Source organism: Glycine soja, chromosome 7, assembly GCF_004193775.1.
Source record: "Glycine soja cultivar W05 chromosome 7, ASM419377v2, whole genome shotgun sequence".
Lineage (NCBI taxonomy): Eukaryota > Viridiplantae > Streptophyta > Magnoliopsida > Fabales > Fabaceae > Glycine > Glycine soja.
The window spans coordinates 385,421-412,191 of record NC_041008.1 but is presented as its reverse complement, the minus strand read 5'-3'; the positions used below and the strand labels follow the sequence as shown (position 1 = coordinate 412,191).

Below are 26,771 nucleotides of genomic sequence, written 5' to 3'. Positions count from 1 at the left end.
ATAAATATAATGCGGAGATTCTATAATAAAAACATCGATCATTCTTTAGTTTCAACTTTTAAACATGGTATAAATTTTTTCCCCCCACATAACATGGTATAAAGTATAGTACCGTCTTTTATGAAACAAATTGTGAGAATATTTCGCTAGTGTTATTGTGATTTTTTTTTTGTCAACTAGTGTTATTGTGTTTAATCATCTCCTTGGTTCTATTATTCGTTTGTACCATTTCTTTAAACATTTTTTTAGATATTGCACGTCTTCCTTCTGATAGTCCTTGACTTTAGTCATGCTCCTTGTTTTTTTTATTAATATTTCAGTCAATTAAGTTTATTTATTTAATTAAATAAACAAATTCAACATTATACTCAATTATTTAAATTAGTTGAATTCAAATTTTATAAGTTTAACATTAACAACTCGAGAATAACTTATTTACACACACATTTTATAGAAAATAAAATAAAATTGCATAGGTTTTATTATATCATACCACATATGGAGAATGCATGTTTATTTGCAGGTTAATATCATGTATTAAAATATTGTTAAATAGTGAATTGATAAAAGTTAAAAATAGTTTAAGGATCACAAAAACAAAATAATTATATTATAAATGAGTTAAATAAGTTAAATTTAAACTTTCAGTTAAACTCATTTAAATAAATAAATCATTATTAAGCAACTCATTTTTTTTCACACCTCAAACCTAAATTTCTAGTGTTTTGTTATGTTCAACTTGTTTACACTCTTAGGAAATAGTGGCAAAGACATTGAATTAGCTATAAAGACCAAAGTGAAAACCCTCTTCTCCAACTTTTGTATCTCACCTCGGAGCCTTGTAATAGGGGTGACAAATAGATGGATCAAGTCAATCCTAATTCCTACTCTGATAGATCATATTAAAATATTTTATTAATCAATTTAGATCTATTAAAAATTATTTAATGGATCTCATCCATTTAATAAAAAAAATATTTAATCCATTCATTAACATTTTTTCATGAAATTCATCCAATCCATCCAAAAAAACATTAAAACTTAATTATTTTAAGTTTAAAAATAATAATTTTAAAAAATTCACAATACTTTTTAAAATAATAATAACTCAACCAAAAAGCAACTAAGGTTGTTTTCGATTGATCTAGATCGAGGTTAATTTTTTGTCGATATCGGTCAAGATTATTTTTCGATCGACATCAATTGATGATGTTTTTTGACCAATTTTTTTTATCAACATTGGTTTGGACTATTTTTTAGCTGATGTTGCCCAAGAATAATTTTTTGGTAGAGGTTACTTAGGATTTTTTTGTCAATGTTGATCGGTGACATTTTTTGACCGACATCAACTAGGTTTATTTTATTGATGTTGGTTGGGGCTATTTTTTGATCGATGTCGACTAGGTTTTTTGGCTGACATTGACTAGATTTTTCTTATCGATATCAATTGAGGCTATTTTTTTTTGCTGACATTAGTCGATGATGTTTGTTGGTCGACATTGGCCATCATTATTTTTTTGGCTGATGTCGGCTAGGTTTTTTTTTCCAACGTTGGTTAGGACAATTTTTTGATGGCATCGGTTGTGATTTTTTCTATCGATATTAATTGAGACTATTCTTTAGCTGACATCGACTAGGATTTTTTGGTCGATGTCGACCTACGATGATTTTTGGCAAACATTGACCATGGTTATTGTTTTGTCGACATCGATTAGGATTTTTCGGTTGACACCGATTGAGACTATTTTTCAATTGAAATTGACTAGGGTGTTTTGATCGATTTTCAATCATAGCAATGTTATGGCTAACGTCGACTAAATTTTTTTGGATGACGTCAGTTAGTGATGTTTTTCATTCAAGATTGACCAAAAAATACCCTCAATCAAAGTCAGTTAAAAAAATCTGAAATCAACATTGGTTGAAAAATAACATAGATCGATGTCGGTTGAAAAACATCATCAAAAACGTATGCTGAACATCTCTTGAACAATTTTGCATTTTTTAGGGTTTGCTTCAATTCCCTTGTGGTCAACATGCAGTCCAGGAAATGTCATAAAAGTACGCTGAACATGCACTTGAGAAAAATGAAACCTTAAATAGGCATCCATGAATAAGAGAAACTTGTAGCCAGAAGAGTTGTCCACTACCCTGTTATCGTTTGACTGAGGGAAGAGATCTTTGAAGCATGTTATGTTGAGGTAGGTACAGTGAATGCACATCCTCCATTTCCCAATCTAGAACATATATGTATATGCGTGTTGTTCCATATATTTTGTCCCGCGACTTAAAATTTATTGGTTCTTCACTGGCTAAGTGGTTTTAGGAAATTGTAGATGAAAAAGTGAGTATATAAATCTAGGTTGTGAATTCAATGTCGAATTATGAGTTATGGTTTCTAAGTTTGGGTAGTTTTGGTGATTCATAAGGTTTGGATTCAGACATCGGTCCTTACTGGTGGCTTGCCATGTCAATTTAGAGTTAGTTCATGTGGAATTTTCAATTCAGTTATCTATAATGTATAATTTTGGGTTGGAAAATTTGGTTCCACGTCACTAAATTATGTGCCACGCGTCATTCCATTACATTTAACAAAGAGAACTAATGGATTAATATAATTGACTATAGTAGATTTTTATTTTTTTATTTTTTACATTTTTATGCTCATAATTAATATGGAAATCAAAATCCATCTATTTATACCCTTCTCCTCTGGTTTAGTTTTGTGGTCTTTTTCGTATAAAGGGAATTCAACAAGTTCGTCCAAATGTTCAATGGAGGCTCCGTTTACGGAACATCCTTAAAATTGGATAAGATGCATGTGAAAATAATGGATGATATTATGACTTGGTATCAACTTAATATGCAATTTCTAAAGTAGACCCCAAATGAAGAGGTTATTACCAAGTTGTCTACGTAACAAACTTAGTATGTTTTTTTTCTTCTTTTTTTCAGGATGACCCCAACAAAAACTTTATTATCTTTCAGTCAATTTCTTTTCAAATGATCCTTCCTACTTGGCCGGAACAGCCGGAACGAGGAAAAGTAGGAGCAAGAAATGAAAGAGATGGATGGATTTCGACTAAACCATACAACTCAATATGGTAAGACACCATGATAAATAAGCTAAAAAATAAAATGGCCACTTATATATATTAGTATTATAATGAATATCATAATTATAATAATAAGAATAAATTACACTTTGATTTTAAGACTTATCACAGGCATTTCCTATTTCTTCACAGTGTTAATTCTGTTAAATGAAACACATCACATACATTACACATGCTTCTTTAATGAAATTGTAGGACAGTTATGCCCTCGTCTTCCTCACAGAATTGTTCTAAGGCGAAGTTATGAAATTCCCGGTACACCCATGTACCATTAAAATGATTGGCAGCAGCAGCTTTTTTACCGAAAAAAAAATATATTAAAAGTTTTTTTTTTCAACTCTCTCTCTCTATTGTTCAGTTTTTCTTTTCTTCTTTCTCTTTTGGTTTTCACTTTCAGATCTGAAATTTATCGATCTCCGACACTGCCCTCATGCTCCAACCTTCTCTGTCAGAACTCATAATCACTCTTGCAACATTAACACACTCAGGCAACCAGCACAATATAGAACAAAAAACAATATGATAGCCGCACGTCACTCTTGGTAATTTCATGTACATATATAAATATATGAATGCGTGAATGAAAATGGCAGAAAAAGCTCTTTCGATAATTTTCCTTTAGCGTTATTTTCCTCTAGCGGTAGTTATCTCCATCACATTAACAGAACCCATAAGCCAAATCCCCAACTATAGATGCCAACACAATCTCTGTCAAATAAAAACAGCTGTAACGGCAAAAAAAAAAAATGTACAAAGAGAAAAGAAATAGAGGAAAAAAGAAAGAAAAAACATCAGTTGTCGGGAACCTCCGTGAAGCGGCGCCGCCGCGATTTCCGACCTCCAAATGCGACGCTGCCGTGATTTCCGGCCTCCATATGCGGCGCTGCCGTGATTTCCGGCCTCCATAGCGTCGTCGTTCACACTCTCAGAACGCTTCCCATTACCCCCAAATGCGAAAGTGCAAACCAAATTTCTTCTTCTATTTCCTCTTTCATCGTCTCAGTTGTGCCCTCTAAAAATTGTTATAGAATTTCTTCCTCTGAAGGTTAGTGGTGGATTTGGTTGGTGGCGGTTTGGTTGGGTTTAGGTCTCTGTTGGTTGGCTGTGATGCGTTGAGGTTGGTGACTGTGGTAATGGGGTTGCGATGTCAGCGCCGATCGAGTGGCTCGCCGGTGGTTTGTGGCTTTGGTGTTTGGTGGAACAGTGGTTATGGAGGTGACGTAGATAGGTTGGAGTGGTTTACGGTGGAAAGAGAAAGAGAAAGGCGATGGGTGTGCGTCAAGGTTTTCTTTTTCCTCTTTACTATCTGCACCCCAACTTTACTATCAGCACACGACTTTTTTTTTTAAGAAGCACCCCCTTTTTAAGAAGGGTTATTTTGACCTTTCACTAAAAATTTAACACCATTAGTTAACGGAGACGCTTAGGAGGTAAAAAAAAAAACATTTTAACAGAAAAAATACAAATGTAATAAATTCTGAATTAAAAAAAGATTGTAATTTGCTATTATTTTAATAATAATAATTGGAGTTCCTAATGTACCTTTCTGGTATGGGTATACAAGTCACATATGCAATGTATACAAACTTCTACAATCAAGATTCCTCATCATTCTCTCTTTTTTTTAAATGACAAAAATATTAAAATAAATAATTAACCCTTGGATTGTGATTGCATGATAAGGTGCCGTTGTACCTGATCCAATTATCCACGTCTGCTGGCAGTGAAGCTGATGTCACATTGTGCCAAACAAATCAGAATTTTGCAGGCTTTTTAAAAAATCAAGCCCCAACATGACACATAAAAGACAAAGGTATCTGCAACCCACTTGTGCTGTTCCAACTTCCAAGGTTCAAGGCTTCATGTCACGAGATTTTCCTCATAGATAAAATTATCTTCACCTTCAACTGAATTCCCTCAGTCATTGTTAATGTCTTTTTTGTTTATGTGGGGGGCACCGAAATCAATTCCAATTGGGGCAGTAAACAAATTTCAAAAAGTTGGTGAACACTAGGCTAGAAGCAACAACATGGGGGCATGATTAAATTCTTCCACGTGTACATCGTGTATTGGTAACGTGCGTAGATTGATTGGTGGTGCCTTTTTCTTTCACTACAAAATAGCAAAACAAAAGTGCCACCGGTGGCATTTGTTTTGGCCTATACTCAAAAGGTGAGGTCGAAGTTCTCTGTTTCTTTTCCTTCTCACAACAATGGGAAGGTGAAAAAAAAGGTTCCCATCATAAACTTTGACACATGAAGAGATCACATTACGGGTTTGCCAAACTAAAGAAAAAAGTTGGAGTTTTTGATATGGCTCAATAGCTGGTTCCATTTGAAAGTGTTAGTAGTGGTATTTGATCCTTCGTGCAAGCAAAAACAACAGTGACTATCTGATATAAGTTTTGAGAGGTTATCAAATTTCATGCTGAGGGTGGTTTGAGGAATGAGAGCAGAAGATAATGGATTTCTGGCCAGAATTTCTTGCAAGCAGTTCGGGAAGAGAGTTTGTAGCAGGTGGCTTTGGAGGCATTGCTGGTATAATTTCAGGTTATCCACTTGACACTCTTCGCATCAGATTACAGAACTCGAAAAATGGCTCTGCCTTCACAATCCTTAGACAAATGGTGTCTAGGGAAGGACCTGCTTCTTTGTACCGTGGCATGGGCGCACCATTAGCCTCCGTTACTTTTCAGGTCATTTTGGTTTCATTCATCAACTTTGTTTATGTTATTTGCTCTCTTTTGTGTGTAAATTTATAAGATGCACATACACCCTCATAAATTGCAGCGAAATTCAAGAGAATCGGATTACGTGGGTGTGGGTGTTTATCTTAATTTTCAATTGTATCTTATCAACCGATTTTGCATCTAGATTATTTCACTAAACATCCTCAACCTTCTCAACTTTTTACGATTTTGGTATGCCGTAGGATTATAAGTTCTAACTTTTTTTTTTCCTGATAAAAAACTTATGGCCGACAAGTCTTGGTCACGGGGAATATACTATAATAATCTAGCCCCGTAGTTTTTTATTTGGAATATACTGATTGATGAGAGCGCTTAATGAGTTAATTCCCTTTTGAAAAGCCACTTTCCCACTGCTTTTAATTTTATAACCTTGCTTTAGGATAGAGAAAGAATCATATATGAATCCTTTTTTGCGTTTGCTTTTGAATTTGTTGAAGAATCATTACTCATTAGGATAAAGGTGTGAAGCAACGTTTTTCCAATTCAAGCAATACTGAACTAAATTTTGCGGATGTGGCAATAGCGGATTGAGCTACCTAGGTAGGAAATGAAGATGATGAATTCTGCTCCAATATGCCTCAATTCTGATAACAAAATTATGATTGATCTTTCGATCACTTCCAAGTGTTCTATTTTCCGTGACACCAAAATTGTAACACTAGCATCCGAAAGGCAGTGCTAGCAATGAATTTTCATCTTTCATGGTATCAAATCTTGAGATTCTCGAAAGTTGAAACCATTTTTTTCACCCACCTACCATATCGACCAGGGGCAGTGTGCAAATGTATGGGGGAACGAGCACTTATGAATAGGAATAACGATAGTAGTATTACTTATAGTTTGTGGGTGCCATTGGGCCATATCAATAGGCCATTCAAGGCTATTGAAATTTCAAAGGAATCATTTGTTAGAATATAACCCTGTTGATATTTGCCTATTATACGTCATTCTTTGCTTTATTTGTCTTCACTACTTAACATCAAGGGTGTTGCTTTAGGAGGAGTTTTATTTTTTGTGACACTAGCTAGCATCCCGACAGGCACTTCCAGCAATGATTTTCCATTTTCCATGATGTCAAATCTTGAGATGCTTGAAAACAATACTTATAGTTCGTGGGTGCCATTGGGCCATATCTATAGGCCACTCAAGGCTACCGAAACTTCAAAGGAATCATTTGAATTGTTTTATGTGAATGGTGTGTTAGAATATAAGCCTGTAGATTGGCCTATTATATGCCACTATTTGCTTTATTTTTCTTCAATACTTAATAGTAGTATCAAAAAGTGCATCTGAATTTCTGTCTCACAATGATTATTATTGGTGTTATGGTGGCAGAATGCGATGGTTTTCCAAACGTACGCAGTTCTGTCAAGGGCATTTGACTCATCTGTTTCTGCTAAAGACCCTCCTTCCTACAAGGGTGTTGCTTTAGGAGGAACTGGTACCGGGGCCATCCAAAGTCTATTAATATCCCCTGTGGAGTTGACCAAAGTTCGACTTCAGCTGCAAAACGCAGGTCAGATGACAGAAACCGCAAAAGGTCCTCTAATGCTCGCTAAGAACATATGGAGAAAAGAAGGCCTTCGAGGAATCTATCGAGGTCTAGGTGTCACTGTGATGAGGGATGGACCTTCTCATGGTTTATACTTCTGGACATATGAATACATGAGGGAACAACTTCACCCAGGTTGCAGAAAAAGTGGTGAAGAGAGTTTGAATACTATGTTAATAGCAGGAGGATTAGCAGGGGTGACGAGTTGGATTAGTTGCTACCCTTTTGATGTTGTAAAGACAAGACTACAGGCTCAAACACCCTCTTCTATAAAGTACAAAGGCATTATAGATTGTTTCAAAAAGAGTGTTAACGAAGAAGGATACGGTGTGCTATGGCGGGGTTTAGGAACTACAGTTGCCAGAGCTTTCCTAGTAAATGGTGCCATATTTTCTGCATATGAGATTTCACTAAGATTACTGTTTAACAATGGGAATATTCAAATGCAGGAAACACTATAGCAGAAAATTAAACACCATTCCAATAGCAGCTGGTGTGCTGAAAACAATCAAAATTCCGCTTTCATATTCAATAACCATTATAAGATGTAATTGCCAGATATTCTATACGTAATATTCATTACATGATGTAATTGTCAATATTTATTCTTCTATTCATTGACTGTGAATGCCGGTGTGTAGAAACGTAGAGGGCTGATAGAAGAACAATTGGCCATCACATGTTAGGCTTAGGTAATCTTATCAACTTGAAATCAGCATCATATAATCCGAGCAGTAAAAAAAGGAGGAAGACAACGATGGCGAGGAGGATTACAATGGTGGTGGTGTTCACAATAGTTATAGTTGTTGGTGAGATTAGTACTGGTAGGAGTGTCAATGATTACATAGGTAACAAGGATTATTGTCCAATACTATAAGATAGTGTTTTTTTTAATCTAAAACAAAATTCATAATTCTTTTATTTTAATAATTTTTAAAATTGAATTAAAAATCATCTCAACTTCATTTTAGCCAAAAAAAAATTATATTTTAAAAAAACTTATAATAATCTCAAACTAACCTTAATTATGGCACTTGAAAGTCTCTTTCAAATTAGAATCACAATTACTAAAACTAATTCTATAAGATTATAATATAATTAAAACTAATTATTTTAAATTCTTAAATCTACTGTTTGAATCATGCTTTCATACTAATAAAATGAGCAATTAGTCTTTTTATTTTTGTTGTTTTATTGTCATTATCACTATTATCATTATATTAATCATTATCATAATCAATCTCTATTGTTGTGGTTATTATTAATTTACTATCACCAAATATTAAAATATCTTATTTTCAAATTCAGATTTTAAAAAAGATTAGTCGATCTAAAAGAAAAGAGGCACGCTCTCATACTTTGAAGCTAAAATATGTACTTTTTTTTTAGTAATGATGGATATACACTCCAATTTCTTTACAACTCATTTCCACTTCATATTTCTCCTTATCTTTTTTTACCTTTCTCATCACATCAATTATAATTTTATCATTTTTTCTCTATTTTTTTTTTCTGTCTCTCTCCTCCCTCCACTCCAATCCACCTTATTCTGGGGTGGGTGTTTAACATTTTTGTTCTTCATTTTTTTGTCTACTTAATGGGCTTTTATATTGGATAGGCGCAGTACAATCATACTCTTAGAATTATTTCGGTTATTATGTTTTATAATTAGGGAGTAAATGACCCTATAATCGTAAGCCTATTCTTCGGTTGATTTGGACAAATCAAAGTACATTTTTGGTACACCTAATCCAACCCACCAAAACATTACCCTCTACCTTAGGGTACTCCTTTTTGGACTCCTTAATGATAAAACAGACAGCCACCCAAACAGCCGGAGATAAAAGCCCGGAAACGTGGGCTTCCAACTTCCCTTAATCAACTAACAAGTGCAGTCCATTATGACCAAAATCTAATTCCTTTTTCACACGCACACATAAAAGGGAAAAACACCACCCTACACGAAAGGACACGTGGCACGATCTGAGAAAACCCCGAAAGGTGGCAGCATTTTTGAATGTGAAGGAGCCAAGCGCGCAACGATAACTAGACAAAAGTCTTAGCGGTCCCCACACACGTGAGAGACGGTGGGGGATGATAGGACAACTTTAAGAAAAAGAAAGGTTAAATAATCGAATTCCTTTCTAAAAGTATGAATTAATCTTTAAAAATAAAAAAGTATAAATTTAGTTTTTAAATAAATAAAAAGTATGATAAATTAAATTTATCTTGAATTTATTATTAATTTAATAATAAATTATATTTTTTTAAGATGAATTTGTCAGCCTAATTTGGTTATTTGCCCAAAAAGAAAAGAACACACTCCTCCACGGACCCAGCGGTACGTCGTCGTTTCAACGTTGAACACGTGCCTGACCTTCGTCTTTGGGATTCAAAAATATTCAAAGGCTGTTTAGTTTGTTTTCCACTCACTACTGCATTGGGTCCTATTTAGCTTATATATCTTTGGTTTCACCCTACACTACACAGCACGCTCCTCGTTGAAGGTTTCTGAACACGTTTCGTTCTCTCTTCGAATCAAACATGAGCCGGCAGGGGCAGAGATCCGGTGCGACGGGGGTGCACCATAACCGCCAGTACTCCGAACACTATCTCGACGCCTCTTCCAAGTGGTTTAATAACTCTTCCTCCAATCACATTCCTCCTCTTCAGGTTCGTGTTCCTATTTCGTTTTTTTTAACCCTGACGTTCAACTACTTCACGCTCGAAATTAAATATTTGTAATAATGAATGATTGAACGCATTTATTGCCCGCAACAACCACTGGTCCTCTTTGCTGTGGATGCTGATTTCTGAATTGCGATCCATTTCCGTGATTTTGACTTGCAGGACTACAATTTGTACGGCGGCGGAGGAAGAATGTATCGGAGCAACGCGCAGAGGAGCTTCAATGAATATTGTTTGGATCCGTCCACGCCTCCTCGGAGTTACGCCGTTAAGAAAAACGGCAACGGTTACGGTGAGGAAGACGATTCTCCTCGCGATTTCAGCCCCGGCCTCTTGGATCTCCATTCGTTTGATACGGAGCTTCTTCCTCAGGTAATTGTGCATTTGCATTTCGTTTCAATTATCGTTTAATCTTTCTTGTTCGGTTTTGTTTCAATTGTTTGCTTGTGATTTGCTAGATTACGTCCTCGAATTTGTATGATTCCGAGCCTTACATTTTCGGCAAACAACCTGTCAGAGCTCGCGCTTCTGAAAACAATGTCTCCAATAGTGTTGCTGCTGCGGACAATGTGAAATCTAGCAATGTGGCTAAGATTAAAGTTGTGGTATGTTATTCTTCCGCACATCTCAATACATAAGTTGAAATGTTATGTTATTTGTACAATAAATTGTACAACAAATTTTATACCTAAGAGAGAAAAGTAAGAGATGTAATAAAGAATGTGATAAAGAGAGATAGAGACAGAAAATGTTGTTGACTGTTTGCTAGTGAGTTTGGAGGTTCTTAACTTGAAAACTGCATTTGTTGTAGTGTCAGACAATGAAAATTGAAATTTGTCTCTGCTTGAATTTTAATTTTGTCCTGACTTTGGCAACTTGCTATTTTATGCAGGTTCGCAAGAGACCGCTTAATAAGAAGGAGACAGCTAAGCACGAGGAAGATATCATAGATACAGTTTCGAATTCTTTGACAGTGCATGAGACTAAACTTAAGGTGGGTGTAGTAGGAAATAAAAATCCATGGTTCTTATGTGGCATAAGTGACTCTGATCTTGAAAAATATTTGATTGAGTAGTTTTGAAAAACTATTTAGAAATTGAGAATGAAGCTGCCTCAAACATATTTGATTGATGTTTCTAAATCTTTCTCTTGGTGAATTTGAAATGCTTGACTTGAAAATAGTGTATTTAGAAGGACAAGCAATGCTGTTAAGTGTAAACTCCACTGACTGTAATTATCTGTGTTTATTTATATTATAATTGTTAGCAATGTCTGACATGTTTTTCTCAGTTATTGATATTTACCCATTTATTTTTCACAAGTCTGTTAATTTGATAAGCTTTTGGCTATTGTATTATAGTAAATGTTTTCATTTGAACATTTTAAAATTTAAATGCTTTACAGGTTGACCTAACTCAGTATGTAGAGAAGCACGAATTTGTTTTTGATGCCGTCTTGAATGAAGAGGTTACAAATGATGAGGTAAATATAACGTGATTAAATGTTTTGTTGAAAGAATAGATCAGCAAATATATAGCCCAACGATTTTAGCTTTACTTTTAACCTTTTTTTATTTCCTTAGGTGTATCGTGAAACTGTGGAGCCCATAGTTCCAATAATATTCCAACGCACTAAGGCAACTTGCTTTGCATATGGTCAAACAGGTGAGAACAGCTTCTCGAATTTGATTAAGTATGTGTTTGCCAATTTCCCAAAGCACTTAGGTCTGTGTATTTTTGCGAATGAACATATCAGGCATCACTTGAGAATTTAGTTTTTCTTTTCATTTTGCAAAGAAAAACTGTTCCAATATGAAACTTCCTTTTATTGACTTGTTTTTACTTACAACTCTAGATGGTAATCTTTTTGGGTCATTGATAATTTTTAGTTTAAAATAATTAGTAATCTGATACATACTCCCAAATGGTTTCATTATGTCTACACTTGTAATATGTCAAAGAGAAATTTTGAAATTTTGTAATGGTAAGTCTTGATTTACCTGTGGCTGTTATTTCATGCCAAAGTGACTTTGTTGGCTTGCACTAATACCGTGATATTTCTATTAGTTATGTAATTTTGTGAACTTCTACACATAATTTTCTTCTTATGTAGGAAGTGGAAAAACTTACACAATGAAGCCACTGCCTCTTAAAGCATCAAGGGACATCTTGAGATTGATGCACCATACCTACAGGAATCAGGGATTTCAGTTGTTTGTGAGTTTCTTTGAAATATATGGTGGGAAGCTTTTTGATCTCCTTAATGATCGAAAGTGAGTAATTTGGTCCTTCCTGTTTGCTCCTTTGGACTGTGGTCTCTATATTCTTTAGGTGAAATATTGTATTTGTGCAGAAAACTGTGCATGAGAGAGGATGGTAAGCAACAAGTTTGCATTGTTGGTTTGCAAGAGTACCGAGTATCGGATGTAGAGACCATCAAGGAACTGATTGAGCAAGGAAATGCAACAAGAAGTACTGGCACCACAGGTGCAAATGAGGAGTCTTCACGGTCACATGCAATACTTCAGCTTGCTATCAAGAGATCAGTTGATGGAAATGTATCCAAGCCTCCTCGTGTTGTTGGGAAGCTCTCCTTCATAGATCTTGCTGGAAGTGAACGTGGAGCGGATACCACAGATAATGACAAACAGACAAGGTATGTCTTAAGGAACGGCAAAGGTGTTATTGTGAAAGACATAATTTTATTAACGAGGTCTCAGATTTTCTCTTCTTAGCCTTAATGAATTTGCTTGTTTGGATGGGTGTTCCAAATTACATGGGATGCAGAATAGAAGGTGCTGAGATCAATAAGAGCTTGCTTGCCTTAAAGGAATGCATAAGAGCTTTAGATAATGACCAAGGACACATCCCATTCAGAGGCAGTAAATTGACTGAAGTTCTGAGGGATTCATTTGTTGGTAATTCCCGCACTGTTATGATATCATGCATATCACCAAGTTCGGGTTCATGCGAACATACTCTGAATACATTAAGATATGCTGACAGGTAACAATGAAATTTCTACCAAACAATGAATTTTCTGTTGTTGATTTTCCATTCCTTGTGCAACCACTGATATGTGCAAAATGGAAAACTTTTGATTTTGCTGTTACAAAATGAATGAAAATGCAGGGTAAAAAGCTTATCAAAAGGGAACAATTCTAAGAAGGATGTTCTATCTTCAAATTTTAACCTTAAAGAATCAACTACTATTCCTTTGTCTTCCATTAATACATATACCTACGAGGATCGTGCAGCTGATACATGGCCCGAAGAAAATGATGGGGATGAATTTAGTTCTCCTGAAGATTACTGTGAACCAGTGAAACCATCATGGAAGAAAAATGGAAAGGTAGAGCCATATGGTGCAACAGATGATAAATTTAAGAAACCCAATGGTCAGATCAAATGGAAGGACATCCCAAAAGTTGAACCTAAAACAGTACATTCAGATGATGATGATTTGACTGCCCTCTTACAGGTAAGAGTAGGCTACTGACTACTCTGAAAATAACTTTTCATATATACAAAACCTAGAGTAAAAGCATATGTCATAATTTCAGGAAGAAGACGACCTTGTAAATGCTCACCGGAAACAAGTAGAGGAGACCATGAATATTGTTAGAGAGGTATTTAAATTGACTCTGTTTTTCCTTTTAACATTTTATTTGTTCTTATAAATTTTATGGTAAGTACGTAACTGTGCCATTTGTAAAACCTTTGAAACTTGGGAGATGTGACTATTAGTTAGTATAGGCTGTAGATAGCTTTAATATAAAATGATGGTCTTCAAAACCGGATTCTAAGAAAATAGTTTTTTCTTTTTTGTATAATCGGGGATGGTCTTTAGTGAATTTGTTGTCAAGACATAAACATTGTGTATAAGCATCCTAATCCTATGTTTAAATTATCTGCTTTTTAAATTTTAAAAATGGGGGGTAACAAAGATCAAACTCTAGACCACATATTCATCTCACATAGTGCATGTCACGAATCAATTCTCCAGAAAAATTTAAGCTGTCGTGTAAAGACACATGATTTTTATATTTAACAGCATCATAAGTTGAAATTGAGCACATAGAGATATACACAAAATTCAATTTGTTGAAATATTTTTTGCATGCAGCCCATGGTTTCAGTATTATTTATCCTACAAAAGCTGCATAGTTGCTAGAGCATCCTTCCAGTGCATAGTGGGATGTCCGAAGTTGTTATTAATGTATGCTCTACATATGCAGGAAATGAACCTCTTGGTTGAAGCAGATAAACCAGGTAATCAGCTGGATGATTATATAGCAAAACTAAATGCCATTCTGTCTCAGAAGGCTTCTGGCATCATGCAGTTACAAACCCGTTTAGCTCATTTCCAGAAACGTTTAAAGGAGCATAACGTTTTGGCTTCATCTGCTGGTTACTAATTTAAATGAGACTCCTGAGGTTTTTAAGTGGATGGAGTCGAGTGATTCATAATGATGGAGAGTAGTTTGGAAGAGAATGAAGTGAAAAGGATTTTTTTTCCTATTTTCTTTAAACCCTAAATTGTTTGGAAGTTTTCATGAGGGAGTGGCGGGATCATCTCCTTGTTTGGAAGTTAATATTATAAATAATTGATATAAATTACAAATTTAATTCCTACATACCTGCATTGTTGTTACTTTAACTTTATTTTCACAAGAAAATAGTTTATGCTGCACAGACAATGGCTAATCTAAATTTTCTTTATGTGGAGAAAGAAATCACTTACAATATTTTTATTAAAGAAAATTATTACAAATTTTTATAAAATACATAATATCATGGGGAAAAATAATTTAAAGTACTTATATTTTTACAAATTATAATTATTTTCTAGGCATTTTCATATTTTAAAAAATATTATAATTTTTTCATTAATCAATTTATTGTCTCCTATAACTTTTTATGTTAATATTTTTATTTTTATGGAGACAAAAATATTATATATGCTCTTTGTATGACATAAAATGTTGTGGAGACAATTGTCCCCATAACTTTTCAAATGGATATGCATTGAAGATGATTATTCCCATCTAATTACAAATTCATTTTCATAAAGTACCTTCAAATTTTCTTAATAGAAAAGACATTAAAATATTTAATTAATATTTGAAGGCGTTAACACCCTCCAAATTTCATGCTCAAAGTCAATGGAAAAAGTTCTTGATGCATAGCATAGAAGTTTCCACGGGCACCTATTTAAAATAATTTTAAATTTTTACATTTCATTTTTTATCTGCTTTACAATTTTTCTCTCTTTTTTATTATATCATATGTGAATTTTTTTTCTCTTTTTATCTTTCTTCCGTGCTAAAGTAATATTCCCTTCAATGGTGTAAAAAAAACATTTTTCCTTTTAAATTTGTTCAAAGAAAATTCAAGTAATGATAAATTTGCTGTAAAATAAATAAGTTAAGATTGTGTTTGGATAGAGAAATTTAAAATTTTGAGAAATTTTAAATTCTAAGAATTTCAAATACTTCAATTAAAATTCTTTTTTTTTTAATTTTGTGTTTGGATGAAAAAAAGTTAAAATTATCAGATGAAAAAAAAAATATGATTGGTGTGTTAGTTATACGTGTTCCTCTATACTTACACCGATATTTTAGGAGCTCAGACGGTGTTTCTTGGGAAAGACGGTAAGAAGAAAAATTCAATTTCTCACATTTTAGAAGCAAATTGAAATTCCAGACTTTTAGTTGTTTAAAATTCCAAAATTTAAAATTCTTCGTAAAAAACATCCAAACAATGAATTTTACTTTACAAAAATTCAAATTCTTTCATAAATTTTCCTCAGTTATCCAAAAGCACTCTAAAGAAGTTGGAGATGGGAATATCATTAGCCTAGAATGTCTGCTTCCGAATAATTGGTTAAAATACATTTAAAAGACATGTGACATATCATGTAAATGTTTGTTACGTCAATCAAAGTTAACATGTTTGTAAAAAAAAAAGTTGATAGAAGTTAACATTTTAAAAGAACAAGGTAAAAAATCTAAACTTAGAAGGCCAAACTAGTTTCTCTTCCAAGTGCCCACTGTATTCTGGGATGACTATGGACTTTGAGCAATATCCATCAGATTTTGGGATGTTATACTACCGCAGCCTATTGCAAGCTAAATGAATCCTCTATGCTGATCTAATGAAAGGGGAGAGAAGAAAGAACCAAGTACTGGTAGAAACATATGCATCTCACATCCTGCTTTGTTTCATCAAGATTTTGCCCTGGCAATGATAAATCTCTCATATCTCTGTCTTGGTGCTGCCTATGGGACAGACTCGGCTCAACTGTTCAAAAGTTGCATGACAGTGTTACCCCTCTTAGGCTGAAAGTTACTATGATCCAAGTATGTTAGAGAAATGGGAAAATTGGCAAACAAGAAAGTTAGATTCCTATACTGTACTCGTTGTCATGCATGAACAATATGGATTAAATTCCACCAATAACCAGAAAGTATACCCAAATAAAGGAAATCTCTGAATAATTGGAGTTAAACTAAACAGACTCATTAGTACAACACACTATGAAAAAGGAAAATGAAAAGCACTATAACATCTGCATTGTGGCTAACTAACTGGTTGTCTTATCTCAACCGGATCGGGCCAAGTCTTTCCTTCGATGGTTTGAGGCTGACACAGGGCTGAGGAACAGATAACTCTGATTGCATGTCTTTGAAAAACTTGTCCACAATGTCTAAATAGACAGGGCTCTTGAGGCGCGAATAATAGTGGAGAGCCTCTTCTATGTCTAGCACATGCTCCAGATCACCCGCATTCATCATATCCATTGCCTTCATCTTTTGTTCTAAAACATGAGCTTTCTTGTTCATCATGTTTTGTGACTTTAAGTCCTCTTTTATACTGAGCTGTGAGCTCCCTTTGTTCTTCTTCTCTTGTGCTCTCTCCTCATGGATACTCTTTTGTGGACTTTGCTTGGCACAACACATGAAGCTTCTAGAACATGCAGCATCATCTTCCATTGCTGACATGGACATGTTGTAGTTACCATGCATCTTTATTCTGCCAAGGTCAGACTGCAGCATATCATAAAACTCACTGTAAAGTTGGTCGCTTGTGTGAGTTCTTGCATTGCCAACTCTACAGAGGAATGGATTAAAGGAAAGAGTTCTGGGAAGCTTTTGGTACTCTCCAAAGAAGAAAGACCAGAAATTTCGGAAGCTTTTGTTAAAGAAAGCCTTGGTCTTGCGAAAGGTTTCTCTTAGCAGCATTTGTGGTTCTACTGTGAAAGGGAGTGGCTTTGTCCAAGTGGCTCCATCTTCAAAGGGCAGTCATAGTTTTAGTCTGGTTTATTTAGTTCACAAATAAATGCAAGTGTGGTTGGTAACTTGTTTATTTTGTTTACCAAAAAAGACAAACCAATGTGTTTCCTCTGGCTAGCTTTCAATTCTACCTTCTTGTCTACGGCAGCTCATGCTCTCTGTCCCTCTCTGCTCGTGACTATATTGTAAATTGTTAATATGAGGTCCTAGATTTTGTTTCTTTCATGGAAGGTTACTCCTCTTGGGTTAAGGATATTTAAAGAAGAGATTATAGATCCTAGGAATTAGTCTTGTTTTGACAAAGTGCTGTTGAAAAGTCCACTGGATTAAAATGGAAATCTAATAAGAGTGGGTGACTAAGTGTGGCTTTGGTATTGTGTTTAAACCCACGTTGAACGGAAAATCACGTGTTCCAAGGCACAAAAGCTAAAGCAATGTGAGGGTAGATTAAGCTTTGGTTGCTTAAAGCAACTAGTCCTCAATTGAGTTTTTCAGGAGGTCTATGGGCTGTCTTGCAAGTTTATTTTAACTTTTTGGTACTACAGTAATTAATTAATGCACCTCAAAAGCAGATTCAAGCACTTGTTTTAACAGAAAATTCAGTATGTGTCACTGAGAATGATTAATGGTACACATGCTCATAATTCAGAAAACAGAATCTGTTAGGAGCCCATTTGTTAGGAACCCATACTAAAAATTAGAGGAAAGAAAAGAAAGATGGTAATCAACTAATCATGGTATTTCTTTATCACGAGAACAAAAAAGAACTCCTCCAAAGGTTTTTATTCTTTCACAAAGAGTAAAGCTCAATTTTCAAATGATCAAAATAGAATGCCTCTTCCGTTACATCTTTCTCCTATTTATTTACCTCTCAAATTGTGTTGGACTAAGATATATTTGGTAAAACTATGATAAACTAGTTAAAATTTTATAAGTTATAAACTAAAAGTTTAAAAGTTAGAGGCCAGATAAGACTAAGTATAAATATCAAATCACAAAAGACATTTAATATTTATAATATTTTAATTTTATTTCCAAAGACTTGTCATCTTAAAAAGTAGGATAATAATTTTTTAATTTAATATTATGAAAAGATGGTGAAATTAAAATTTTTCATTTGTTTATGGAAAATTAAAATTAAATTAAATAAACTATTATAATTATATTGTTTAAAATCATTTTTAAAATTTAAATTCTTTATTAATAATATTATTTTTTAAAAAATAAAAAGTATTTTTTCTTTATAATTTTTCTTAAATATTCATTTTTATATTTATACAAGAAGAATTTAGATGTACACATCTCTTACTTGTATAATTATGAAATTTGATACAAATCATATCTTTTAATTATGATTGGTAAATTTAATATTTTTTTGTTGGAATTTCAATCCTATACAATGAAGTACGTATAATTTTGATTTTTTTCATCAACTTTGTTTTAGTAATTAACCAAATATTTTACCTATAAATCAAAATAATCAATACAATAATTCATTAAAATAAATAGTTTGACATTAAAGAAACTAATAAAAAAAGTAGAATTTCAAGTTGCATAATAACAAAGAAAATTAGATTGGAGGATTTTTCCAAACAACAAACAGAAAAGATAAAATAAAATTTTAAATAAAATAATAAAAATAAAATTGAGATGAAAGAAAACTCTTAACGTATAATCTAACTTATTTTTCATAAGATATTTCAAATAAGTTATAAAAATAAATTAGTTAGAATAACTTATGAAATAAACTACTAAAAAAATAAACTCATCTATCAAACAAATTTATTTTAATCCAAAACTACTTATAAACTCCTTAAAAATGTTAACAAAGATAGCTTAACTCTTCAACAAACTAATTTTAATACTTGTCCTAATTAACCACCTAACTCCTAATATAAACTCAGCAACTACTGCTAATGCATCTGTATGAAGTCCAGTTTAGATCCAAAGGGTTGAATATTTGCAAATGAAGTTTACAATTTTTCTTTTCCAATAAAATAAAAGTGATCTTAAGGGTGGAAGTCCTCTGTAGTTGATTTTCAACTGCAGACCCAGCTAAGTTGGTGCATAATTTCCTAAATTATCATCTATCCCAAGGGCTTAAAAGGGAGAAAACTTTATTATTTTGTAAGAAATAGGTGCATGGTGATTGGTCCCCAATTTACAGTCAGGCTACAGTGAGAAGAGTGCATTCCATTTGCTGCACTGGGGCCACTATTGGACACCTGCCAGTGTTTTAATTATTTCACCCACCTCTGTACAGAATTATGAAGTTAAAGCAACAACACTTGTAAGAGGTTGGCACATACCTATTGCTTTCTGCCCTGTGAAGAAAGCTACCGACCTCTGGAAACTGACATTAATTTGGAAGCATAAACACAGGCTATAAGGCATGAGGATACCCGTGAGATCTGCCAGACTGATTAAAAATACCTCTGTGTAATGGTTAATAATGGGTATTGATAATTAATACTTTTAAAATATTGGTTAAGAAACTAAAATATAAAAATATTTATCTTATAAATTATAAGAGAATAAAGAAAATAATACAAATTTTCGTCTTTCAATAATTTTTTAAAATTTCTTATTCAATATCCTTTCGACAATAATTAGAATTTTCCATCAATTATTTCAAGGTTGGTGAACCTTGTTCTTTTCAAATTTGAGCTGATGGCAATGACTGGAAAGTAAGGAATCTTTTACAAAGCATTCAATATGTATTGTTTTTAGTGTACCGAAAAGAATATGTAGTGTTTTAGCTCAAGTCCCATGTGGACGAAGGAATGAACGGAAAGTGCTACAAATTATCTTTGATTATGAAACAAAATATATTTTATGGTCTTTCTAAGTTTGGGTTACTCTGGATTATAGTTACTGTATTATAAATTCCTTCTAACCTGCGACTAGTGCTGTGATGGCTATGCACTCTCTTCTTGTATTTGTCTCAATCGGAATCTCTGGTGCCTATATTAATATATTTGATTAAAAAAACACACAAAATGTGAAATAATTATTAAATAATCTTATAACTTAAATATGTGATCCTGTATTCAATCATGTGTATGAAAAAAATATATGTTGAAACCTAGGAGACATCAATTCCTTAAATAAAAGTTAATATCTCAGGAATTAATATTTGACTTTTCGGCTAAGAGATACTTTAAAAAAAAAAAAGAAAAAGAGAAGCAGGCTAAAGCTCAGGCATCTAAAACGAGTATAACTTATATTGAAATCTGGATGCCAAGATCCGTTGATTTTATGCATGTAAAAGTAAAATATCTGACACCATCCCTTGAGTCCATGATCAAAATACTTTAGTTTCTAATTCTAAACCCAAAAGAAAGTTGCAGCCTAGTAGCCAACATCAATTAATTCTCTCATCGTTGAATAGGGAACCCAACGTGTTTATCGCATTCTTGGTCAATATGCTAATAAATGACTTAAGCTATGAGCCATTCACGGTGATGAAAGTCAAATTAATCTGTTGTACATAACGATGTTACCAATAATAGGATCGGATAGCCTGTATTAGTCCGCATTAGTACATTTGTAAGGGAGTTATCCATTGTTATTTTTAAAAAAAAAACTGATAGTGAGCATTCCTAATATCCAACGGTTCCAACAAGTGTAAATAATGTTTAATGTTTTTTTCATAATACATTACTTTAAGTGGCTTGAATTTCTTGCCGTTCTAAGTAAAATGAACGCCCCCAGAAAACACTTGTGAATTGTGATAATGTTACATAGAAGAATCGTCAATTTCCGTAAAAAAAAAAACTGTAAATTCAGTGTAGGATAACGACAATTTTTTTAGGTTTGCTTGAAAACTCAGATGAATAAGTGTATCTATCACGCACACTGATGATGAAAACGGCCAAACGTCAACTACACAGGCTAAAGTTAAGCAAATTTTGAGTGTCCAAGTGATGTAAACACCAAGTTTTGATTTGCTAACTCATTCTAGTGTCTTAAATGTCTTACTGATGAAACAACTAGAATTACTACTCTGCTCAACTTCATGGTTTTTTTTTTTTTCCTTTTTTCTTTTAAAGAGCATTAGTGGAGTAAAAAGTAAAAAATCAAATGAGGGCAGTCTTAGAAATGAATATAATGGGACTTTTACAAGATCTGCTGAAGGGACTAATGGCAGCATGTTTTCTTGAGTTTGAAAAACTGATGCAACAACCTATGTACCTCTCCGTAGTTAATGGTAGAAGAAACAAAACGATCTTTTATCCACTGGGGGAGCTTAGTTACTGGGTGGGAAAAGCTTCGTTTTGAAGAATCAGATGCATACCTTGTGTCAACCAACAAAATTGCAGCATAGTCATTAATGTGACGGATTGCTCTACCTGAAACAAGTAAACATATATCTATCAGGCAGTAAAGGTTAGGGGGAAAACCATTTAAGATGGGCACACGTAGCCACAGACTACACAACTGACAGAAAATCCAGTAATATATGGACCCTGGATTTCTTCATGTAAGAAAAATTAGACTTAATTACAACATTAGTCCCTAAATATTGCAATTGTGCGATTTTGATCTCGCATGTTCCAATAGTGACAATTGGATCCTCAAACTTACAGCCATTTACAATCAAGTCCCTCCATCTTGATTACATTCAATATTTAATAGAATTAACTGAAGAGACAAACTAGGCATGACATGGCAGTGAATAAATACAGTGCATCGACAAAAAAACACGATTTAAAGTACAATGACCTAAAAAGTATTTTGACTGTATTGACTTAATTGTATGTTGAGGATCTTATGGTAAATATTAGCTTTTATGACTGTATTGACCTAAAAAGAAATATCTTTCTACTATGAGCAAATTAATGACTTAAATATTAGCTAAAATCATAATAGATGGACCTGATTGTAAATGAGAAAAAAATTAAGAGACCTAATTGATGCAATTGGAACTTGAGGAACCAATATCACACAATTACAATATATGGGAAACTAAACATGCAATTAAGCCAAAAAATTAATTACTAGTTAAACATTGATTTTCAAAGACGAGTAATTCAATTGAGGTGTATCTCCAAAAGGTTTAACCCTGAATGTGTGATGCATCTTGACAGTTGAGGCTTCTATCTTAATTTTTTTATAAATAATTTAAACCATTGAGATTGAGATCCTATGAGAAGTGGCTTCCACCAAATAATGCTCAACCTCTTGAAAGATCTATAATCCACAGAAATATTATTGTAACTTGTAAGTACGCACCTATTGATTGATTTACAGCTTTCATGCAGAGATTCTCGTAGTACTCTTTTCCTCTGTGACTGCAACTTCTTAAAATGTCAAAACCACCTTGTACATCTCCACTGTATAGATCATAACTGGAAGAAACACTAGGATTCTCAGGAAGCTTTAAATTTCGAAAACCTTCAATGTGTTTTATCCTCTCCAACAACTCAATGTCAGATGGGCTAGGATATGGCAGTCCAACCATGACTATACATCGGCCCATCCCATCACTTAAGTTGATCCCTTCAGATAACTTCGCACCAACAACAGCAAGGAGTATTGCACCATTATGAGATGCTTGGTTTACTTCTGAATTCATAACTGATATTGTATCAATGGTGTCTTTATATTCCTTGAGAACAGATTCAACATCCATGTTATTTCTAGGCTCCCTAAATACACACTTCCTCTTAATAATCCTTTCAAGGATGCCAGATGATTTCCAATGTTCATAGACTCTATTTTCATAATCAAAAGAAGGGAAGAAAACCACAATTCCTTCATGAACCACAGTCACCAAATTACATAGCAAAAGACCAAGTTCTCGCATCTATAAAGAACAAGATGCAGCACAATTAGTCATTTTCCACATTTTGTATTTCATAGATACTAGACTGAAAGATAGATGGAGCAATGACCTACTCACCATGTCTGGTGAGCTCCTGGAGCTGAAGCTAAAATCAAAGGAGCGTCCAGTAGGACCACGTGTAACTGCAATTGGCATAATGCTATCAGGAGGGACAATATGACCACATGAAAAGAAATGCAACTGATTTGGTGGTAACCACGGAAAGAGTCGCTCCCTTGTCTCTTCTATAGGTTGAAGTGTTCCCCCTACTAATACAACAGCATGTGCTTCGTCTACAATCTAGAGAAAGTTTCATGGTTATTTTCTTCTTCATCATCTGTTTGGAAGAGAAACTTGCAGCTATAAAATCATTTCTAATTAAGGCAACAGTATCAGGCAAACCTCTGAAAAAATCTTCTCTCCACTGAGCATAACATACTTAATATATCCTCCTTGCTTCTTGAAGCTTGTTGACCTAGACCTAGAAATTATTATCCTTCCATCACCATCATTGTTTGTCAGTGATAGCAATATGTCAGCTAAGGCTTGGAAAGCAGATATGCAGCTTCCCTCCTCTGCTTGTTCCCCAATTATATGGATTGCAGGTATTTTCGCCAAGGTAGCCACCTTTTCTCCATAACCGTTAACCTGGAAAATCAAGTAAATTTTGATATCAAAATGACAACAGAAAATTCTGAAGCATCGTGTGGCATTCTGTCAGAAGAAAATGTATATATTAAGTGGCAAGATTCACCTTGTGCATGATATTACTTTCCTTTATATACTTTAACAGTTTGACCAAGTTGATATTGTCTATATTTAGTTCAAATAAAAAATCATTGATGGCCATAGTAAAATCACAGGCTCCACTTTCTTCAGAAGCTTGAGCTGTATCACGGCAAGAATCTTTAAGATTTCCATCTTTATCATCAAGTAGTGCTCGGAGAAAAGCTCGCATGAGGACCATCAGAGTTTGAATATATCTCCGATTAGCAGGTCCCAAAAGATTCCGGAATCTCTCAAAGTACCGTTCCACATGTCTGTGCACAGTCTCCAACTGTAAAAATAGAGGACAACCATATAATAATTGATGAAAAAAATTAAAATTAAACATCCCAAATATGGGTATAAACAATAAATAACTTGTGTGATGTCTGCAACTAAAGCTACAGTAATTTCCTGCTGACTGACTCAAAAATCAAAATCATTAATTTCCCTTTTTTTCAAAAGGTTTTTCAAACCAATCACCTCAATGTATCAAAAGAAAAAAAAATACCTCAAATAAAACCTTGACTTAGGTCAGATGATTGGAAAAGGCAACTCAGATAAAATTCTAAGATTCAGGTTTTAGTAAGTAGTAACAACTTTGTGGCAAAAGGAAGTATCCCAAAATTGGCTATAGAAAAGCAAATTGTAAGTCTATACAAGCTTTTAAATGACACTAGTAAAACTCCAATCAAGATAGAGATAGAAATAACAATCATACCTGTGATGAAGTAATCTTGGAGTCATACATGTTGATGAGTGAATCAGCTAAATTATGAGCCTCATCTATTATAATAATATTGGATTTCAAATTCAGACCAAGTGTTTCACGAGATGATTTAGACAGAAGAGATTGATATGGTAGGACCACAAGATCAGCTCCCTGAACCAAGCTTCTAGAACCATAGTATGGGCATGCTCCCATAGTTCTTCCAAGATTAGCAAGATCTTCAATATCCAATGGCCCTTGTTGAGATACCTCATTCCTAAATTCTTGTTGAACTCTATGTTTTCTAAGCATTGGGCAGCCAGAGGAGGCCTTTGTTCTGCATACCCCTGCACCTACTTTCAAGTTCTGCAAGTCAGATCCACCATTGTTCAAGAGATATTAGCGTCTACACTCTACTACCTTCTTTATTCAATTTCAAAAGTTTTTTACTAACAATACGTAGTGGATACCAAGATGGAGGATACTTGGTAGCTCAACTAGACATTAAGCATAATAAACAATCAAATATGCATAGTTTCATCTTCAATTTTGTATTTCTAAAGATAAGAACTATTTTTCTTGGATCTTCCGCTGTGCTAAGAGACCAACTTATATTCTATTAAATTGCTGAACAAGTAAAAACACCAATTACTGAAAGTTCACTAAAAAGTAAATGAAGGAATATACTATAAACAAGGAGACATGTTCATGGAAATAAAAAAATTATGCATCCATAAAATTAAGCAACCATAAAATCTTAGTGATGATTGAGTCAACAATACGAAGCTGATTCACAGATATCATCCGCTAAAATGAAAAAAAAAAAGTGTCAAACCATTATCAAAATAAAAGCAATTGACCTGAAGATGATAACCTAGAATCCAAACCCACGCACCTTAACTTTTGTAGCTTCATTTTTCTTTTTCTTCTGGAGTTCCAAGCATCGCTCATTTATGCGCGTGGAGTTTCCAAGTGCAACTACTTCTGGAAAGCATGCAACAAATCATGAGTAAAATATAAGTATTTGCTGCTCCTTTAGCTTCAACCAGGGAAATCAAAACAGAATGAAATGGAGCATCCGAGTGAAGTAAACTCCAAACCTTCATTAATGCAAAGATTTTTCCTCGAACCTAAACTCACAACATTCATCTCGTTGGCAAAAACTGTCCTCCGCAATTCTTTTATGAACTGTGAAAGCTGTGAATGAGTTCTACTACAAAAATACACCTTCAACTTCTTCTCCTCTTCCTCTTCTTCCTCACCAGACTCATCTTCGCTAGAGGAACTAAAAGAAGTTTTAACAGCCTTCCTCTTGGACACCACACTCCCTAAGCCTTTCTCATCTTCACTCTCATATTCCTCTAGCAAAAACTCCTTATCACCAATTTCCACTGCATCAATTTTCTTTTGCAAACTCTCACGACCCTTTTCCTCTCCAACGCCCATAACCCTAAAATCCTTAGGAATTTCCTTGCTCTTCTTCTTACTATGAGGCTTTCCCCACACAGACCCACATTTCTCTTCCTTCTTCTTCTCCTCTTTGTCGATGACGAAGTCCCTCATCCAATCAGGTTCATCATCCGAACCTACCCCACCGTCACCGCCATTCCCTCTATCCTCACCACACGCTGCTTCGTCCTGTTGTAGCCTCCGATCAAGCACCCATTGCAAGGCACTGCAAATCACACTCATGGTCTTCCCAGTCCCTGCTCCAACATGCATTATAACCAATCACACACTCATCTAACCGAATCGAATAAACAAACCTTAATTCCTATGACAACACGAAAACAGAAGAATCAGTAGTTAATTACCACTCACCAGTTGGGCTTTCTAACATAGACACGCCACCTTGATTGAGAGACTCATACAAGCTGTTCATGAAATCAATCTGAATCGAATAGGGTTCGAAAGGAAACCCTGGGAATTTTGGCGTTCCTTCCTTCGCTTCCATTTTCTATGCTTACGAGTACAATTCGATTGCGATTACTCCTTTTGCTTCCACTTGATGGCGGGAAAATAACTTCACCGCTCTTTTTTTAACGTGTTATATTATTGGGCCTTCGGCCCATAA

General features: G+C 34.2%; 4 protein-coding genes and 1 long non-coding RNA gene across 6 annotated transcripts; 2 read left to right on the top strand and 3 right to left on the bottom strand.

Annotated features, from left to right (window-relative positions):
* Positions 1 to 3,616: 3,616 nt before the first annotated feature.
* On the bottom strand, positions 3,617 to 4,444 carry LOC114419105. Its single transcript, XR_003668166.1, has 2 exons — positions 3,920 to 4,444; positions 3,617 to 3,821 (listed from the first exon to the last, which is right to left on the bottom strand). It is a non-coding gene; the product is annotated as an uncharacterized LOC114419105 (long non-coding RNA).
* Positions 4,445 to 4,972: 528 nt separating this feature from the next.
* Positions 4,973 to 8,031, top strand: LOC114417903 (mitochondrial arginine transporter BAC2-like). Its single transcript, XM_028382958.1, has 2 exons — positions 4,973 to 5,808; positions 7,198 to 8,031. Exons 1-2 carry the CDS (start codon positions 5,575 to 5,577, stop codon positions 7,873 to 7,875), a joined length of 912 nt encoding a protein of 303 aa, XP_028238759.1. The 5' UTR covers positions 4,973 to 5,574; the 3' UTR covers positions 7,876 to 8,031.
* Positions 8,032 to 9,832: 1,801 nt separating this feature from the next.
* Positions 9,833 to 14,740, top strand: LOC114417902 (kinesin-like protein KIN-13B). Its single transcript, XM_028382957.1, has 12 exons — positions 9,833 to 10,087; positions 10,265 to 10,474; positions 10,561 to 10,707; positions 10,995 to 11,096; positions 11,507 to 11,584; positions 11,685 to 11,766; positions 12,215 to 12,374; positions 12,455 to 12,757; positions 12,889 to 13,107; positions 13,234 to 13,582; positions 13,665 to 13,730; positions 14,340 to 14,740. The coding sequence occupies exons 1-12, from the start codon at positions 9,959 to 9,961 to the stop codon at positions 14,517 to 14,519; spliced, it is 2,025 nt and encodes a 674-aa protein (XP_028238758.1). The 5' UTR covers positions 9,833 to 9,958; the 3' UTR covers positions 14,520 to 14,740.
* Positions 14,741 to 16,529: 1,789 nt separating this feature from the next.
* LOC114417900 lies at positions 16,530 to 17,570 on the bottom strand. The gene has a single exon (XM_028382955.1). It carries the CDS (start codon positions 17,343 to 17,345, stop codon positions 16,701 to 16,703), a length of 645 nt encoding a protein of 214 aa, XP_028238756.1. The 5' UTR covers positions 17,346 to 17,570; the 3' UTR covers positions 16,530 to 16,700.
* Positions 17,571 to 21,320: 3,750 nt separating this feature from the next.
* On the bottom strand, positions 21,321 to 26,717 carry LOC114417899 (ATP-dependent DNA helicase DDX11). 2 transcript variants are annotated; one of them, XM_028382953.1, is made up of 9 exons: positions 26,519 to 26,717; positions 25,798 to 26,403; positions 25,593 to 25,681; positions 24,710 to 25,063; positions 23,978 to 24,280; positions 23,626 to 23,871; positions 23,302 to 23,523; positions 22,632 to 23,205; positions 21,321 to 21,748 (listed from the first exon to the last, which is right to left on the bottom strand). In XM_028382953.1, exons 1-9 carry the CDS (start codon positions 26,649 to 26,651, stop codon positions 21,537 to 21,539), a joined length of 2,739 nt encoding a protein of 912 aa, XP_028238754.1. In that variant the 5' UTR covers positions 26,652 to 26,717; the 3' UTR covers positions 21,321 to 21,536. The 2 variants fall into 2 exon arrangements, with proteins under 2 accessions (XP_028238754.1, XP_028238755.1); XM_028382954.1 differs by having other exon boundaries at positions 26,512 to 26,621.
* Between the last annotated feature and the right edge of the window lie 54 nt (positions 26,718 to 26,771).

Bases quoted from the DNA above. Each gene is read 5' to 3' on its own strand.
- LOC114417902 (XM_028382957.1), top strand. From the start codon at position 9,959: ATGAGCCGGCAGGGGCAGAGATCCGGTGCGACGGGGGTGCACCATAAC. The intron at 11,585-11,684 runs GTAAATATAACG...TTATTTCCTTAG, and splicing joins AAGAGGTTACAAATGATGAG to GTGTATCGTGAAACTGTGGA. The intron at 11,767-12,214 runs GTGAGAACAGCT...CTTCTTATGTAG, and splicing joins CTTTGCATATGGTCAAACAG to GAAGTGGAAAAACTTACACA.
- LOC114417903 (XM_028382958.1), top strand. From the start codon at position 5,575: ATGGATTTCTGGCCAGAATTTCTTGCAAGCAGTTCGGGAAGAGAGTTT. The intron at 5,809-7,197 runs GTCATTTTGGTT...TTATGGTGGCAG, and splicing joins TAGCCTCCGTTACTTTTCAG to AATGCGATGGTTTTCCAAAC.
- LOC114417899 (XM_028382953.1), bottom strand. From the start codon at position 26,651: ATGGAAGCGAAGGAAGGAACGCCAAAATTCCCAGGGTTTCCTTTCGAA. The intron at 23,872-23,977 runs GTGAATCTTGCC...TTGATTTTCCAG, and splicing joins AAAGTAATATCATGCACAAG to GTTAACGGTTATGGAGAAAA. The intron at 21,749-22,631 runs GTGCGTACTTAC...TACTTGTTTCAG, and splicing joins AGCTGTAAATCAATCAATAG to GTAGAGCAATCCGTCACATT.
- LOC114417900 (XM_028382955.1), bottom strand. From the start codon at position 17,345: ATGCTGCTAAGAGAAACCTTTCGCAAGACCAAGGCTTTCTTTAACAAA.